The 19,807-nt window shown below is 41.5% G+C and overlaps 1 protein-coding gene across 2 annotated transcripts in view; it reads left to right on the forward strand.

Moving 5' to 3' along the window:
• ARID1B (AT rich interactive domain 1B (SWI1-like)) overlaps positions 1-19,807 on the forward strand; it is a 393,153-nt gene that overhangs the window by 284,978 nt on the left and 88,368 nt on the right. For both annotated transcript variants that reach the window (XM_011952754.1, XM_011952755.1), the window contains exon 5: positions 8,649-8,738. In XM_011952754.1, the coding sequence (XP_011808144.1) occupies positions 8,649-8,738 (90 nt within the window). The remainder of the gene's footprint in view (positions 1-8,648; positions 8,739-19,807) is intronic.

The following is a 19,807-nucleotide window of genomic DNA, read 5'->3' on the forward strand; positions in this document are numbered from 1 at the left end:
TGACATTTATTTATGAAGTCTTCCCCTTTAAATATGGAAGAATGTGAGATGTATATGTCAGTGCTGTTGTTATTAAATACTCATCTGTATTGGCTTTTTCAGCAAGTATTCCTCCTGAGTGTTTTCTTCTTTTCTTTTCTTTTTTTTATTTTTTTGTTTTTTTGAGATGGAGTCTCGCTCCGTAGCCCAGGCTGGAGTGCAGTGGCACAGTCTCAGCTCACTGCAAGCTCTGCCTCCCGGGTTCAAGCGATTCTCCTGCCTCAGCCTCCTGAGTGGCTGGGATTACAGGCACCCGCCACCACGCCCAGCTAATTTTCATGTATTTTTAGTAGAGACGGGGTATCACCATATTGGCCAGGCTGACCTCAAACTCCTGACCTTGTGATCCACCTGCCTCAGCCTCCCAAAGTGCTGGGATTACAGGCGTGAGCCACCGCACCTGGCCCTCCTGAATGTTTCTTTACTGATATTATCATTTAGAACAGGGATCACAAACTACAGCCTGAGGACCAAATTCAGACAACCTCCTGTTTTGGCAAGTGAAGTTTTATTTATGCTATTTTGTTTTCATATTGTCTGTGGCTGCTTTTGAACTACAACAGCTGAGGTGAGTAGTGCAACATAAAACATATGGTCTGTGAAACCTAAAATGTTTACTATCTGGCAGTTTACAGAAGACGTTTGCCTAATCCTCATCTAGAATAGTAAGATGAAACTGCATGATTACAGATGAGTTATAAATATCTAATTATCTATTAATCTGAGCTTGGTTCCTGGAATCATTAGCTATACATTTATTTTTTTTTCAACAAATACTTATTGAATGGTTACTATATGCCTGGTTCAAGAGATATAATATGGCAGGGAACCAAACAGACGGAATTTTCTGTCTGTATGGAATGTACATTGTAGTCAGATGAGACAGACAAAGAACAGAATTAAATTAAGAACTATGAGAGCCGGGCGCGGTGGCTCAAGCCTGTAATCCCAGCACTTTGGGAGGCCGAGACGGGCGGATCACAAGATCAGGAGATCGAGACCATCCTGGCGAACACGGTGAAACCCCGTCTCTACTAAAAATACAAAAACTAGCCGGGCGAGGTGGCGGGCGCCTGTAGTCCCAGCTACTCGGGAGGCTGAGGCAGGAGAATGGCGTAAACCCAGGAGGCGGAGCTTGCAGTGAGCTGAGATCTGGCCACTGCACTCCAGTCCGGGCGACAGAGCGAGACTCCGCCTCAAAAAAAAAAAAAAAAAAGAACTATGAGAAGTGTTAATACTGTGTCCACTTGTAAAAAATCATAGAACTTGGCACTTGTTAGTACTGACTGCCCCACCATCTTATTCTATGAAGTATGCTAAGCTATAATATATTCATGCCTCAGTCCATCCACTGTACATTATACATTACTGAATGTGTGCTAATTTACCAAAATACATGTATTGGCCACTTTCTCCCAATTGTGTTATATACTAAAATCCCAGAGTTATGTTACTTGAATATTTTGTTTGGTACTTATCCTGATTTAGTTCTTAAAAGCTATTTTTAATTGGATAAAATTCTCCCAAAACCTCTCCTAGTGTAAGATTCTAAAGAAAATATTAGCAAACAGAATCCAACAGTGCATTAAGAAAATAATGTACCATAAGTGGCATTTATTCCAGGAATGCAAAGTTGGTTCAATATTAACAACTGGTGTTTTGTTTTGTTTTTTTGGGAGACAGAGTCTTGCTCTCTTGCCCAGGCTGGAGTGCAGTGGCATGATCTCAGCTCACTGCAACCTCCACCTCCCAAGTTCAAGCGATTCTCCTGCCTCAGCCTCCTTTGTAGCTGGGATTAGAGGAGCCTGCCATCATGCCCAGCTAATTTTTTGTATTTTTAGTAGAGACAGGGTTTCACCATGTTGACCAGGCTGGTCTCCAACTCCTGACCTCGTGATCCGCCCATCTTGGCCTCTCACAGTGCTGGGATTACAGGCGTGAGCCATTGTGCCCGGCCTAACAACTCTATTATTATTATTATAATTTGGTTTTTTTTTTTTTTTTGAGACAGAGTCTCACTCTGTCTCCCAGGCTGGAGTGCAGTGGTGCGATCTCAGCTCCCTGCAAGCTCTGCCTCCTGGGTTCACACCATTCTCCTGCCTCAGCCTCCCAAGTAGCTAGGACTACAGTCGCCTGCCACCATGCCTGGCTAATTTTTTTGTATTTTTAGTAGAGATGGGGTTTCACCATATTAGCCAGGATGGTCTCGATCTCCTGACCTCGTGATCCGCCCGTCTCGGCCTCCCAAAGTGCTGGGATTACAGGTGTGAGCCACCGCGCCCGGCCACAACTCTATTAGTAATATATACCGTAAACATACATCTGGTGGGGGGAAATCCTCCCTTTACCAAAAGTCAGCACCCAGTTATGATAAAAACACTCAAGGAAGTAGCAATGGAGAGATACATTTTCAACATGGTAAAATGTATATGCTTTAGTTTCACTTATGGAATAGGGAAGTTCTAGAAGCATTTCCACTAAGATCACAAATGAGGCAAGGATCATCACTATCTTCACTACTGTTCAATAATGTACTACAGATATTAGCCAATGTAGTTAGGCAAGATAACTCAATTAAAGGCATAAGGATGAGTGTAGGAGAAATAAAACTGTCTATTTACAGATGATACAATAGTACGCCTGGAAAACCCCAGAGAATCAATGACGAATTAGCAGTGAAAGAATTCATTTAATGCAGTAGTGAGACATAAAATTAACATGCAAAAAGCAGTAGTCTTTCAATGCATAAACAATAAGCAGTTAAAAGACATATAATGGTGAAGAGAATCCCATTTACAGTAACAGCAAGGAAGACTACGTGCTTAGGAATAAACTTAACATAAAATGTGCAAACCCTCGAGGTACCTAAAAGAAACTAAAGAAGACTTAAACAAATGAAAGATGTCTCTTATTCTTGGATGGGATGAACTCAGCAGTCATGAGTTCTCCTTAATTGATGATTTCAATCCAATTGCCATGAAAATATTAGTGAGCTATTTTATATGGTTGGACAGGTTGATGCTAAAGTTCATATAGAAAAACATGCAAGAAAACTTAGAAAACACTGAAAAAGAAAAGATGAGGGGCACTATTCTTACTGGACATTAAAACGTGGTATAAAAATGCTAGAACTAAAAATAGTGTGTGCTGGCCACTGGAATAGAAGAGGAAGTCTGGTATTTGACCAAATACATATGAAAATGTATTAAATGATAAAGACGATATTTCAAGTCACTGGGCTAAGAATGGATTTTTAAATAAATTGTGTTGGAATGCTTGGGGAGCTATGTGCAAAGAGATAAAGTTAGATCCATCCTCACATCAAATAAACTTGAGGGAGATGGAAAAAAACCATGCATGTACTCGAAGAAAACTAGGGTGAATTCCTCTTTAACCTCAGTATAGAGAGAATAGCTTCCTAACTGTGACTCGGAATCCAGAGGCAATAAAAATAAAGACTGGTAAATTTGACTACATTAAAAAAAATTTCCACTATAAAAGACACCGCAAGCAAAACTAAAAGACAACTGACAAAGTAGGAGAAGATACTCACAATATATACTACAAACAGAGGGCTAATATCTCTAATATATAAAGAACCCTTAAAAATTCCAGGGCAAAGGATTAAGAACGTAAACAGAAAAACAGAAAGACTTGAACAAACAATTCACAAGAAAAGATATTAAAATGGTCCTAAAATATGAAAGAGTAGTCAAACTCATTCAGAATCAGTAAGACTGGTAATTTATTATTATTATTATTATTTTGAGATGGAGTCTTGCTCTGTTGTCCAGGCTGGAGTGCAGTGATGCAATCTCGGCTCACTGCAACCTCTGCCTCCTGGATTCAAGTGATTCCCCTGCCTCAGCCTCCCCAGTAGCTGGGGTTACAGGCACGTACCACCATGCCTGGCTAATTTTTGTATTTTTAATAGAAACGGGGTTTCACCATGTTCGTCAGGCTGGTCTCGAAGTCCTGACTTTGTGTTCTGCCCGCCTCGGCCTCCCAAAGTGCTGGGATTACAGGGGTGAACCACCGTACCTGGCCAAGACTGGTAAAATTTTTTTAAACAGCAATACAGTCTATTAGTGAGGTTATGGAGAGACAGGTCTTTCAAACATTGCTTGTAGCAATGCAAATTGGTACAAAGTTTTTAGAAGGAAATTTGGAATTGTGTAACCTTTTAGACCCAACAATCCCACTTCAGGGAATTTTCCCTGAACATAGACCCGAGCAATACAAAAATACATCCACAAAAGATTGGAAACTGTCTAAATGTCCACACACAGGAGAGTGTTGAGTAAACTATGGAGCACTCACATAAAGGGGTATTGGGGAGCCCAGGACAGTGTGTCCAGGACAGCGTGAAAAAAAAAGCAAAACCCAAAAGATACTTAGGGTGTGCCACAAACTTACCAGCTTAAAACAAGTCACATTCATTATCTCTGTTCCCCTGGCAGAGAGTTCAGGCACCTCTTAGCTGGGTCCTTGCTCAGGACTTACAAGGCTGCAGTCAAGATGTTGGGCAGCCTGTATTCTCATCTGGAGGCCCAGCTAGGGAAGAGTCTACTTCCAGTTTCTTTCAGATTGTGGCAGCTTCATTTCCTTGCGGTTGTTGGAGTGAGGTCCTGAGGTTCCGGAGGCCTCCTTAGGCTCAGTTCACATCAGAGAGGCCTATTTCCTAGAAGGCCTGAGCCCTGTTGAAATGTCAGGCCCATATAGGATCATCTCTCTCCCTTTTGATTATTTCAAAGTCAGCTGATTAGGGAGTTTAATTATATCTGCAAAATCGTTTCACATATGTCATCTGACATAATTGCAGGAGTGACAGCCCATCACTTTCTTCACATTCTGTGGATAGAATCACAGGTTCTGCTCTCAGTCAAAAGGAGGGGATTACTCACCTGTGGTACTCATTGGAGGTCACTTGAGGGTGTGTCTGCCACAGTGAGTGGAGAGAAATAGTCTAATAAAAAACCAAGTGAGGAAGAAGATGGCGCTTCTCACAATGGAATTCTAGTAACTAAATGTGGAAGAAAAAGGGGAAACAGAGAATCCTCGTTAGCCAATACCACTGTAGTAAATGTAAACAAGATCTTCTAAAGGATCCTGAAATTCGTGGGTGCAGGTTTGAGGAGGCATAGGATTTGCATAGTCTCAAATATTTTCCAAAAAATACTTACCAACTACAAAGGGAAAATAGATTGTACTGCGAAGGGTATGACATTTTTGTGGTACACTTCCCCAAATTCATAACCTCATTTTAGTGATAAAAATATTATCAGAGCAAATCAGATTTGGCAACATTCTACAAAATAACTGATCAGTACTCTTCAAAGGTGTCAGGGTCACAAAATAGAAGGAAAGACTGAGGTACCAACCAACTGGAGGAGGCTAAGGGGAAGTCACTAAATGCAATGTGCGATGATCCCCCAAAAAAAGACATGACATGGAAAAATGGGTATAATTCAAATGAGGTCTTTAGGTAAGCTTCTCTTCTAGGTAATTGTATTATGGTTATATAGGATGTTAACATTGGAGGGGGTGGGCTAAAGGATATAAGGGAACTCCTTGCACTATTTTTACAAGTTTTCTGTAAGTCTGAAATTAATTAAAAATAAAATGTTTTTAAAATAATGATAGCATAGAATTAGGCTGATAATTTTATGTCAGTAAAAGTAGAAATTCAGGTGACAGTTCTGCACCTAAATGTTGCATGTTGTTGTATACGTGATCATTGGAGAATACACAAGTGTATAATGGTGGAACTTATTCTAATTCATAGTATAGTTTTTTCCAGTTGTATTTTTTTCCATCATGCTTACATCATAATAGACACTGCTGAGGAAGGAACACAGGGCTCTTTTTTTTTTTTTTAAACTATTTTAATATTAAAGTGCCTTCATACAGTGGGTTGGTTCACTGTGCCTGGCAGGATTCTCTTCAAAAATTATTACCACACTTTGTTTGAGAGGTTTTACTTGTGACCAACACATGTCATATAAAAATCTATAGTTTTGAAGGTGTTTATTCATTCGGTTGGTTCAGAGGGCTCTGAATTTTCTTCTTTATGTGGACCACGGACACAGATGAGTCCTCTGTCTCACGTTCTCAAATGCGCTTTCTGAGGCATCATCTGCTGTGACGATGTTTAAACTATGCCTGTGGAAGATCAAGTTGTTTCTTAGTAACTATAGTTACTGAATTACAGTAATTATGACTTAGTAGTTATGGAACTATGGATAGAAAGATAGGGAGTAAAGGAAAATGAATAAGATGGTTTGGGTGAATCTGTGTCATGACAAAGCTCTTGTTTCTTTAACAGAATGAATTTAATATGTGAATATTCTCGTTGCTTTAAAGGGACATCTGCTTTAGAATTGTACCACACAACCGGTAGTGCTGCTTGGCTGTGGCCGTATTTTATGAATCATGGGATGCATTTCTTACAGCCTTTTTTATTTCTACTTGAACTATCGTGCATAAGAGCAGTGCCTCGGGCATGCACCATCTAAGCCACGGTGCCCTGTGTTCACGTAGAATTACTGTTTGTTTTTACTGCCATGAGTCTATGAATCCAGCCTGTCATGCAGAAGTGATCCTGATAATGTAAGCACTTACTGTCTTGCTGCAGCTGATTCCCCAGTGACATTTTAAAAAGTCAGTATTTGGCTGCAGAGTGCTTTAAATTTCTAAATGGACTATAGATTGGAGGCCTTAGGGTATTTCATAGGAAGCACATGACCCTACAGTGAGCACACAGCAACTTTTGTAGATCTGTAGCCAAGTCGGTGACCAGTATTTACCCTTGAAATTGTTTTAGTTCAGAATGTTAAGTGTTTTTTACTTTACATTTAATTATTTGGTACTAATACTAATTTACTACAAATGTCTGACACTAAATGGATACTTAACGAAGTCTATGCTGTTTGTCCAGGTCTTTTATCCCAACTAGATATGGTTCTAATGTAAAAAGCAGCTTCTAGCAGTGACACAATGCATATGTCTCAGTGTCTATAAATTCAGGTCTTTGATTTTCACTTCATCTGAAAATGAGAGTGGCAGTTACACACTCAGGAATACTCAGAAATACATTAACACGTTTTGCATTCTTCTCTAAATGAAGCCTAAGCCCCTGAAAACAATTGTTTTATAGTAATATTTTAACAGCTATTTGTATCTGTTATCTAAACTGAAAATCGTATTCCTGACCCTCTGGCTGCCACAGATACACCACGATTAGACTCAGTTTGGAGTGACAGTCCGGACAGATTCTGGGACCGTGTCCTGACTGGCCATGTGGGTAACACACCCATCTTGTAGAACCGCAAGAGGGTTGGTTGTTGTACGTCGTCAAATACTAGGCTTTGTGCCGAATGTGTCCTGACCTTCACGGGGGCAAATTGGTGATGATCTTTAGGACATTAATTTGTTTCTTTATTATTTGTATTTCTTTTGAGCAATATGCATGACTATGGAGCAGTGGGTCTGATGGGGTCAGAGCAGTTAGCCTGATCCAACCAGGGTGTCAGGACCACCGCACCAGGGGACTACGCAGTGTTCTTTTTGTGTGCGTATGAGTGTATTTGTGTTTCCAATTTATTGAAGCAAAGGGGGAGGGTAGAAGATAAAACAGCATGGTCCTCATGTCACGAGAGCTAGTGCCTTGAGGACTGTGCTAAATTCAACTGCCTTTTAAATTCCATTACATTTTTAGTCATAGAAATGCATCTAAACCTCTGAGCCAGAAAGTGAGTTGAGATCATCAGCTACCTCTGATGATTTTTAAATTTCAAAATCTCATCTCCTGCCTTCACATGACTCATCTTTCTTTTATCAATATAGTAAGAAGTATCTTCCTTTAAATAATATTATCAGATTATGATTTATTAAGTATTTGTTATGCTCAGAAAGGGATTGAAGGAATACAGATAAGATTCCTATCTTAAGGAGCTTACGTTATATTTGGAAAAGACAAACTGAGCATACATTTAAAACTGGAAATTAAATAGATACTATTGCTGTATTAGCAATAAAGATCAAAAGAGATGCAGAATAATAGTCCCTTCTTTAGTGATCATATATACTGCATTTTATAGTAGAAATTTTTTTGTTTCTTAATGGAGGACTTCTAAGTTTATGTTAAGTCTCTCATTGACTAATGATGAAGTTTTTTAGAAGTCTATTGATATTACTGTATTGATTGGATATTACCATGAGTGATTGTCGGCCACTCTGCATGCCTGCCCACCTGGAAGCTCACGTAAGAGTCAGGAAGATGAGTTTGGCCCAGCAGCCCTACATTTTCTGAAATGCCTTGAAGAAGTGTGTGTCAAGAAATTTCAGCTACAGATTGATTCATGTATGAGTTTAGGAACTCATTCAGTAACAGCTTTTCAACAGGTGTGTAGCTAAATATGTTTATTCATGTTTCCTCTTTGTTTCCCAGGGAAAAGATGAACTATTACACTCTGAGCTATGTCTTTTTTTAATGGGGCTATACCTTTTGTGATCATAAAAATTAAATGTAGCTATGTCTTGGTTTTGCATGACTGCACTATTAATGCAAAGGGTTCCCCCATCTCCACTTTCCCTCCTGTGTTTTACAGGTAGTCAGATGCCTCCGCAGCCACCCGGGAGCCAGTCAGAATCCAGTTCCCATCCCGCCTTGAGCCAGTCACCAATGCCACAGGAAAGAGGTTCGTCTCCAATTCATGTCTTACATGCCTATAGTGCTTTCAGGCGATAAGGCTTACGTGAGTTTGCTTACCTATGCACCTCCTTATCACTACTTTTTTTTTAAAGGATGTTATGTTTTCTTATCAGATGGAAGAAACAAACAAAAACCCTTCCAATAAATATGGAGAGGAGGGAGGATGCTTTCTTGCAGGTGGGGTGAAGTTTTGTCAAAGTACAGTTCAAGGCCCTAAGAATGTGTGTGTCCACATAGCACCATGAAGCACGGTTCACATGTGACTGTAGTCTGGTATTTGATCTAGCTGTGTAAAAATAACTGTGAATGACTCAACGAGGGTATCAGTCCCCATGCATATGTATGTGGGTTGGGGGTGAGGGGTTGTGTGTGTTAATACTGGTTATTCCCTGATATTTAATAGTAAGATTTTAAACCCAGAGCAAGACCCTGTCTTAATAAATGGTAAAATCTTAGAACTGGAGCAGACCTAAAACTTTCTATGGCCCCAGTCACCTAAAGCAACTGAGGAGTATAGAGGTTAGGTATGACTTCCCTTATTCTCAGGAGCTAGTTAGTGCCAGTCCCAGAGAAAAAGAATATGGGCTTTTCTGAAACCTTTGGAGAGAAGTGGCCCCACATCTGCTAGTGCTCTTGACCTTGAGCTCAGTCCTGCCTGTCATCCCTGCCATGCGTTTCTTACTGCCTTGCAGAGACCTTGGGCCCACCCATAGTTACCTCTGTCTTCATTCTCACTTGAAGCAGTAAAGCTACACTTTGTGGTGGTTTTACTCCAGATTGGTGTACTGGGGAGGTACAAGAAGCCTACCTGTGCACCCCTGGTGCAGTGGCAGGTCACTTCCCTTGCTGTGGGGCAAGGCTCGCCTGCTCCATCCCACACCAAAAGAGAGAAATACTACTGTCCTCCACTCCCCTCCTCTCTCACACAGGCTTGGAGGCCAGAAGTTCCCACCTTGGCAGCTAATATGTACTGAGCTCCTTACCTCTACTGTTTATAACTTTTTGTATGTGAGTTGTAGAGATGATGATTTGCTTCTGATTAGAATTATGATTTCTGATTAGAATTATGAGGTTTAAGTTATTTTACATGTTAAAAACTCAGCAGCATGTTTAGAAAGTAATGTCAATGAAAAGATAGATTTGTTTTATCTACACATCATTTGTGTTGAATTAAATGTTTCAGAGGGATAAAATGAATTTTTCGTTTTCAAATACCATTACATGTTTAACTTTTTATTATAATTTAAGGTATAGTTGATAATATAATGGTTTTTTTGTTTTTTTGTTTTTTTGGGTTTTTTTTTAGACGGAGTCTCCCTCTGTCGCCTGGGCTGGAGTGCAGTGGCCGGATCTCAGCTCACTGCAAGCTCCGCCTCCCGGGTTCACACCATTCTCCTGCCTCAGCCTCCCGAGTAGCTGGGACTACAGGTGCCCGCCACCTCGCCCGGCTAGTTTTTTGTATTTTTTAGTAGAGACGGGGTTTCACCGTGTTAGCCAGGATGGTCTCGATCTCCTCACCTCATGATCCGCCCGTCTCGGCCTCCCAAAGTGCTGGGATTACAGGCTTGAGCCACCACGCCTGGCCAGTATAATGTTTTAATAATGGAATAGTTCATGGTTTTTAAACTTTAGAGTGTGTGAGAATCATCTGGAGGACTGTTAAAAGAGATTCCTAGGTCCCACCCCCAAGTTTCCAATTCAGAAGGTTTGAATTGGGACATTTAAAACCTCCATTTTTGGCAAGTTCTCAGATTTTGCTGATGCCGGTGACTTGAGGACCCTACCTTGAGAACCACTGCCTTCTGATGGTGCAATAATAGGTTTTCGAGGTGGGAGAATCACCTGAGCCCATGGAGGTCGAGGTTGCAATGAGCTGCAATCACACCACTCACTGTACTCCACCCTGAGCAACACCCTGTCTCAAAAAAATAAAAATAGATTTTAATAATTGTGTGAATATGTGCATTTGTTTCCCTGAATTCTCTACTGTGACCTGCTGTAAATCATCCTTTCATCCCATATCATCTCTATAAATTGCTTGATCTGTATTAACTCCTCATGTGGCTCTGGTCATCTTGAAGGCATTATAGAAGTTCATAGTGTGCTGGTGCCAAGCAAGCGTGACTCTGACTAAAATCCTGTTTTGGGTTGTGAGTTGCACCTGTGTTGTATGGTTGGGTCACTGTGGGGAAAAAGGAAATTGTCCTGTACTGGATGCCTGCTCGGGTCAGGCAGAGAACTGAGATGAAGACTCACCCCATAACCCTGTAACATTACTCTCACAGTTCTTTATATTTTAACACGTGTTAAAGGGTAAGAGGTCCCTTATTTGAAAGTCTTAAAATTTTAACCTTTATTACTAAGAAGAAAGAAAAGAAAGAAGAAAGAAAGAAAAGAGAAACCCTCTCCTTGAACAATGTGTTTCCCAACCCTTTCCAACAGATACGTGCTTGGGAAATTGGGCAGTGTAGAAAGCCAGATGTGAAAAACAGGACGACAGTTAGGAAACTGAGCTAAATCAAACTTTTAGCTTAAATTAACACACTTTCAAGGCAAAATCTAGGCTTTTTAGTGGTACCAGTGTATGGAAATTACCATGTTAATATGATTATTGTTTTTCTTTTGATTGCCTTTATTATATGTAGTGTAGTTTGGGTAACTGATACCAGATACGTAACAATCTGGGTGGTTATAATGACCACTTCTTTTTTTTTTTTTTTGAGACAGAGTTTCGCTCTTGTTGCCCAGGCAGGCTGGAGTGCAGTGGCGCATTCTCAGCTCACTGCAACCTCTGCCTCCTGGGTTCAAGCAATTCTGCCTCAGCCTCGCAAGTAGCTGGGATTACAGGCATGTGCCACCATGCCCAGCTGATTTTGTATTTCAGTAGAGATGAGGTTTCTCCATGTTGGTCAGGCTGGTCTCAAACTCCTGACCTCACGTAATCTACCCGCCTCGGCCTCCTGAAGTGCTGGGATTACAGGCATGAGCCACCGCACCCGGCCATGACCGTTTCTTTCAAATAGTAAATATAAATTATATAAGTTGCTAAATGTGAATCAATTTTTATGAATGTGATCTCTAGACCTCCTCTGAAGAGACATTATTATATTGTTATAGTTCGTTTTCACACTGCTATAAAGAACTACTAGAGACTGGGTCCTTTATAAAGAAAAGAGATTTAGCTGACTCGTAGTCCTGCAGGCTGTGCAGCAGGCATGGCTGGGGAGGCCTGTGGAAACTTCCAGTCATGGTGGGAGGTGAAGGCAAATGTAGCACATCTCACATGGCAGGAGCAAGAGGAAGAGAGCAAAAGGGGAGGTGCTACACACTTTTAAACAACCATATCTCGTGAGTTCTCACGAGATAGCACTAGGGGGATGATGCTAGACCATTAGAAACCACCCCCATGACCCAATCACCTCCCACCAGGCCCCACCTCCAACATTTGGGATCACAATTCAACATGAGCTTTGGGTGGGTACACAAAGTCAATCTATATCGCTATGTGCATTCCCTTTTGTGTGTGTTTGTTGGTTAGGCAACACCCTGAAAAGGAAAACTTCCTATTTTAAAGTGACTGTTATGTTAGAAGATGCTTTGCCTCACATGAGTGAAATTTCCTCCAGCACTGGGTAGCAAGGTTCTAACGAAAATGGCTTTATTATGTGTTAAAATTTAGGAAAAAATGTTAGCTCCTAATAACCTTTGATCAAATGCCACTTGATCAGGTGTTTAAATGGCAAATAACAGTCACTTTAATGCTTTCATACAATAATAAAACCATTTGTTTGTTGGACCAGGATTTGGTGTGTACCAGCAACATACACAATGGAAAGTAAATCTAATGAAACTCTTACTAAGAAATTCCCTAAAATTGATGCCCCCGTATTGGAAAGTAACTTAACTTTGTTTATACTCTTACAATTGATATATACCCGCCCTGTTTAGGGAAGTGCTGAAAGAAACAGGCCAAGAAATACATTAGTGAGTTAGCATCTTTTTTTTAAGAAAGTATGTCAGGCTGGGCATGGTGGCTCACACCTGTAATCCCAGCACTTTGGGAGGCTGAGGCGAGTGGATCACTTGAGGTCAGGAATTAGAGACTGGCCTGGCCAACATGGTGAAACCCCGTCTCTACAAAAAACACAGAAAAATTAGCCAGGCATGATGGTATGCGCCTGTAGTCCCAGCTACTCGGGAGCCTGAGGCAGGAGAATCGCTGGAACCCAGGAGGCACAGTTTGCAGTGAGCCAAGGCTGCAGTGAACTGAGATCACGCCACTGCACTCCAGCCTGGGCAACAGAGCAAGACTCTCTCAAAAAAAAAAAAAAGGTGTATCACGGAAACCATAGACCCTGATAGAAGAGATAATGACATTGCTTCTCTACTGCTGAGTGCTAAAATAACCACATTGAACAGTTCTTTTTACACTTAATTTGTTTTAATAAATAAGATTATGATAATAATACTAATATTCCACTGCATACATACTTTCTTTAATGTACCCATAGGAGATAACATTTTCTTTAATGGCAAGGAATCTATAAACACATTTGCACAGAGACAAGAGATGATGGAGAGTAAGAGATGATGCAGCCTACTTCTCTCTGGAGGTGCAGTTTTCTGAGTCCTCCCTCCAAGTCCTCATGGGGCAGTGATGCTGGCAACACTGCCCTGGAGCCTAAGTCCTCCCAGTCTCAAGAAGCTGAACCCTTGCTCGGATCTTTCTTCTCTACTTGATCCTGTGTTCCCATTCAGGAAGGGCATATGTTGATAAACCATGTACCCTGTGTTTCAGAGGTTCTACAAACCTCTGGTGACAGCAAGGTCAGTGAAGTGCCCAGATTTCCTGACAGCAGTCCTTTGTAAACCTGCAGTCGCTGTCCCCACCTCATCGCTTTTTCGGTGCCCATTTTATCTAGTGGTTTTGGTATTGAGTTTTGTCACAGGACATCAATCACAAATCCATTTCCCCACATTGTACATAGATGAAAAGAACTGTGAGTTTCTACAGTTTGATATTTTCTCTGTATAAAAGGTATTTGTGCAAGTAAATATGGATATGGCATCATAGGTTACAAATGGAGGGAAAACTTTAGATATTTACTGGGTTCTTTACTCTCTTACATAGTATTGCCTCCTCTACATTTTCTTCTGTTTTCCAGTATAAAACTTGATTTAGTATTGTGCTGCTGGAAGGGTTTTGTTTTTTTGGTTTTTTGTTTGTTTGTTTGTTTTGGGTTTTTTGGTTTTTTTTGGAGACAGAGTCTCGCTCTGTCGCCCAGGCTGCAGTGCAGTGGCGGGATCTGGGCTTACTGCAAGCTCCGCCTCCTGGGTTCACGCCATTCTCCTGCCTCAGCCTCCCGAGCAGCTGGGACTACAGGCGCCCGGCTAATTTTTTTGTATTTTTAGTAGAGACGTGGTTTCACCATGTTAGCCAGGATGGTCTTGATCTCCTGACCTCTTGATCCACCAGCCTCGGCCTCCCAAAGTGCTAGGATTACATGCGTGAGCCACTGTGCCTGGCAGAACTTCTTTTTAACTAAATAAAGAAAATTAGTTTAAATTTTTTGGTCTTTACTTCTTCATTACTTATATGAATTTTAAAGAAAAATGGTCAAAACCTCAGTTTAGTATTCGGTAGTAACACATTTGCCATTGGTTTTTATTTTAAACCTCTCTGTAGATCTCATATGGCAATATACAGAATTGTTACTAAGTCACCTTGCCAAAAAATCAAGCAGTGTAAATTAGGCCACCTAAGGCATTGGAGGAACAGTTCAGGTAACCTTAAAATACTGAAATGAATCTTACAAAAATTGTAGGTGACAAGTTTACATTTGTTTTATCCTTATTTCTTAATCTTTATATGTCTTGAAATTCGAAAAGAACAATAGGAAACGGCTTATTAATAGGTTGTCCTCTTTCTCAGGAAGTCTTGGAGGGAATGCGGAATAGTCATCTGAGTAGATAAATAAGTATAATAATTATTAACATTAAAGTTACCACATTTTTAACCCCAATGACACGCTAAGCTTAATGAAACTAACAAATGCCCTTCTAGTTTATTGGATTAGCAATTAGGTGAAAATGCTGAAAGAAAGCTTATTTATTTGGACAGATGTAGAGAGGTCAGAATTAATTTTTCGAAAACCTTCTAATTGAATTCCCTTTTAATTTCACAGTGGTGTCTAGTTAAACATTCATGTTAATGCCGGCGATTTTCTGAAGGTCTGAACTAGATCTGGATTCCCAAAACCAACACAGGTTATTTAACCCTTTTCATCTAGTGAGCCAGCAGGGACTTTCCTAGTGTAATCCCACAGTATTTGAATAATTAGAAGGTAGTAATGAGGATTTAATTAGTCCTTGAGATACGCTGAAGCAGAACCCCTAAGAACTTCCCCTTTCGGACATAGATATGAGCAGAATGGATGCTGTTCCAGGACTGTGAGGCAGGAGGAAATGTATTCTGTTGCTGGAGGCAGTTCTCTGGCACCATTGTGTGGCCATCAGATCAGTGCTGAAAGCATCCTGGGTGAAATCTTCCAGAATTACGGAATAACAGCCCCCAACCTTCATTGCTGCCCACCTTCCAACCTACACAAGGACTGGCTGTTCCTCTCCACTGTTGAAAAAGAGGAGTTGTGGTTAAAGCACGCTGTACCTGATTGAAATTGGCTTTTGCTTATCGGTGGCATCAACATTAGGTGAGCTAGGCAAGTTGTGTATTTTCTCTATAGTTCTGTACATTTCTCTATAGTTCTATAGAGAAAATAGATAACAAAATGTTATGTTGTTCTAAGCCTCTGGTATTTTGTCCAGCCAAACATAGGGATCTTGACAGCTGTTTGTCAGCAGAGTCACAAAAATCTCATCTTTGGAATCTGATGTTCACAGAGTAATATTTATCAGTAGCTGCGTTTTTATAGATACAGACAGTGCCATTACCCAGCAGTGTGTGTAACAGATGGGGTTTGATCAGGCATTTAGAGGTTCTTTTTGCATACTACCACAAAAGGTGAATCAAAATTTCTATACTTCAAAAGTCTGAGGTTTCAAACTTAGGTGTTTTATTTAGATCGAATAGTCTTCATTATTGAATATTTCATTATTCAATATGTCTTCATTTTTTATATGCTGCTTCTGTTATTAACCCTAAATGTTAACTGCCTTGGTATAATTTTATTCCCACTAATTAATGGTATATTTTAGCTTCTTTACAAAGTCGGAATAGAATTCCTCATCAAATTTCGAGTCACATTCTGTTTGCATAGGGCACATCTTTTGGCAGGGGGCAAATCCTTCTCTTGCCTTTTCATGCAATCAGGGGAAAAAGAGAATGAATTCAGTGTCTTCCTATGAGTTGGACTGAGCTTCCCCAGGGCCTGCATGGCCCTCGGTGTTCATCCCCTGCCAGGGACCCCCATATCGGCAGCAGGCTAGGGCTTCACAGACGCTCAGCAGAGACTGAGCTGGACAACTGAAGCCATCCAGCTCTCTCACCCTCTCATAGCACAGGACGACCAAACTAGAAGATCTTTACTGTTGTGGAATTAAGAAAGCTTACGATTTTACCAAGGAATACTCTATGTCATTTGCTGTAACATAGTGTTTGTCTCTCTGAACTCACTGTTAGTATTTGGATCTTACACAAGATTAAAGCTACCGCTGCTGCTCCCCGCTGCCCCTTTCTTCCCAGATGCATTTCCATGACTGCACAGCTCTACAGTGGGTGTCAGTATGAGCCACAGCCATTGCACCTGGAGCCTGGCACTAAATGGATTGTGCTGAGGCCCCTCCCCAACCCCAGCCATGCTCTTTATGACCCAGGGGCATTTAGATAGAAATAAGTACAATTTTTATGTATGTATGTTGAGACGGAGTCTCTCTCTGTCACCCAGGCTGGAGTGCAGTGGTGGGATCTTGGCTCACTGCAAGCTCCGCCTCCCGGGTTCATGCCATTCTCCTGCCTCAGCCTCCCAAGTAGCTGGGACCACAGGCGCCCACCATTACGCCAGGTTAATTTTTTTGTATTTTTAGTAGAGACGGGGTTTCACCGTGTTAGCCAGGATGATCTCGATCTCAACCTTGTGATCTGCCCACCTTGGCCTCCCAAAGTGCTGGGATTACAGGCATGAGCCACCGTGCCTGGCCGAAATTTTTTTACTGTGGTCAACTAGTTTCATGGTGATATTTTTACCAAAAGTTATTTTTTTAATTTGAAAATTACTCTTGAATATCTTAATTGACCTAATTCCTTAATATTCAAGAATAGATTAACAAGTCAGTACTGAAATGAAGGAGACCACCCAGATGATTGTTAAGGAACTGGAAGTGGGGTTTGATACTTTTTTCTGTTTTTGCAAACTACAGAAATCATTTTGTTCCTCTTTCTATTGGATTCCCAGTTGTAAATGTGACAGTAAATCTGCATATGCTGAGATGTTTCGTAAGATATACTGGTTGTGAGAAAACGTTCTCTTAATCTACCTTCCTCGTCTTAAAGAGTAAATGTATCATTTTCCTAATGTATGCTGTGTAAGTTTATAGATCACTCTGGTAGGGCATCAACAATAATCTACCCTCACCCCCAGATGCAATTAACTTAGCCTCTGCTCTTAATTGAAGATCCCTTCTTTGTGATGTGTGAAAGATGAAAATAAACTCAAATGGGAGGCTTTATACAAAAGAGAATATCTCTACACCACTTTGGAAAGCTACTTCTAATTTCTTCAGCCTCAGAACTCTGCCTCTGTGCGAGACTGTGGACCAAGCCAAAGCTCGTCAGTAATGAAGGCAGTCATGGCCCAGGACTTGTGTTAGGTTTATCATTAAGTTCCTTTTAAACCTGCTGTCCAGAAATAGGTGCATCCCAAGGCTGGGAAAACAAATGTCACACACAATAAGAGCCCATTTATATTCACTGAGGAATCATCAGTGGAAATTTTAGAACATTTTAAAAGAAGCATATTTTGTTACTTTTGTTATATACAGTAATTTTTTGAATTGCCAATTAAAGTGGGCGTTTAGTACTTAATACTCATTTGTAATTGGCTCATTACTCTTCATTGAAAGTATCTGAGAACATCTGGATCTTAGGTAAATTCATTGATTTACAACAACACTTTTTCCTGTTCCTTTTGTGTTTTTTCTGTCTCAGTGAAAAACCGTTGTCTTTTTCCAAAACCAAAAATTCAGAAGCCATCCTTAATGCGTTTTTCTCCCCCATCTGCCCCAAACTAGTTAGTCATCAAGTTCCACCAACTCTTCCCCAGTAGAGGTTCCCACACACCCCTTCTCCGTACCCGCTGTCACCACTCTAGTCCAGATACCTAGTTAACCTCACAGCCTCTTCGCTGTTCCTCCTGTCCCCAGCCTCATGCCCTTGAGATCATATTCCACCTCCACAGACCGGTGAGAGCATGTCATTCCTCACCATCTATGCCTTTAGTCACTTACCTGTGCCTTGGATAAAGGTGCACTGACCTATGTGGGCAAGGGGCCTGTCCTTATCCAGCCCCAGCCTCCTTTGCCGGCCTCCTTGTCATCACACTGCTTTCTCTCTCAAACACCTGCCACACTGAACCTCTTGGGATCTTTATATAAACTCTTCTCTCCAACTGGAACACTTCTGCAGCCATCCCACCTCAGCCGCACTCTCACCAGCCCTGTGGGTCTTCTAACCTGTGTGTGCTGTCCTAATTCTTCAGATCCTCAGCCTGGCTCTTAGTAGGTGTTTGAGTCAGCGTTTGTTGGGTGAACAAAGGAAGGAAGCCTAACCAGTCATGGTGCTGCCCCTATGGGCTAGGTGCCCTGTGAAGCAGCCCAGATGTGTACATCATTGGTGACCCATTAACAGCTGGGATTACAGTTGATTCGCAGTTGAACTCTCTTCCAGACTCTAGAACTCTGCGAGTGAAGGGACCATGGCCTTGTCAGTTTCAGAACTCTAGGGCCTCATGTTTTACCTTCTCATTTTTAATCTGCAGGGACTTTGGAATCAGAAGATCTGGGTTTAGGTACAAGCTTTATCACTAACTAGTTTTGTATCCTTCGACTATTTGTGAGATGAGGATCACGGATATATTGCACAGTTCAAATAAGATTTTGTATCTAACAGTAAAAATTGCAGAGCACCATGAACATGGTAAATGTAAGATCAGGTTCAAATACCTCAGGTGAGACCTGGGTCGAAAACCTTAAAAAGTAGTTTCTCTGGCCGGGCGCGGTGGCTCAAGCCTGTAATCCCAGCACTTTGGGAGGCCGAGACGGGCGGATCACGAGGTCAGGAGATCGAGACCATCCTGGCTAACTCGCTGAAACCCCGTCTCTACTAAAAATACAAAAAATTAGCCGGGCGAGGTGGCGGGCGCCTGTAGTCCCAGCTACTCGGGAGGCTGAGGCAGGAGAATGGCGGGAACCCGGGAGGCGGAGCTTGTAGTGAGCCGAGATCGCGCCACTGAACTCCAGCCTGGGCGACAGAGCGAGACTCCGTCTCAAAAAAAAAAAAAAAAAGTAGTTTCTCTGCTTCTCCAGCACATAGTGACATACATACATTGTCTTTGTCCTCAGCACTGAAGCGGACTTTTGCAGCTAAAACTTAAAAGATTTGTGTAAGGAATGACTGAACCTTCTGTCCCCATCTGACGTCTGGGTGCTCAGTCTGACCCCTCTCCGGACTCTCATTTGCCCAGTGATAGGTGGTGTAAGTTTCAGGAGCAGTCAGTAGCGGAGAGGAGTTTGTGGGGTGGATGGGGACAGCTTAGATGTTGCTGTGCCCGGCTCCAAATATCCGGCTCTGTGGTAGTGGGAAGGACAGGGAGCAGTTTTGCCAGTTAACCTAACAGCACAGCTGGTGCCACTTGTGGGGCCTGGGTTAAAGCCTTGATCAGGCCATTAGTTTCTGTCTTCCTCAAAGCAGTTCATGTTGTGAAGAAAGGAAGGCAGGCAGATAAACACTGAACATAGTTAAATGTAACGAGAATATATTTTTTTAATCTATTTTTCCCTCCAAATGGGGATGTGACACCTATTTGTGAAGAGAAACGCCTC

Source organism: Colobus angolensis, unplaced genomic scaffold (assembly GCF_000951035.1).
Source record: "Colobus angolensis palliatus isolate OR3802 unplaced genomic scaffold, Cang.pa_1.0 Scaffold35, whole genome shotgun sequence".
Lineage (NCBI taxonomy): Eukaryota > Metazoa > Chordata > Mammalia > Primates > Cercopithecidae > Colobus > Colobus angolensis.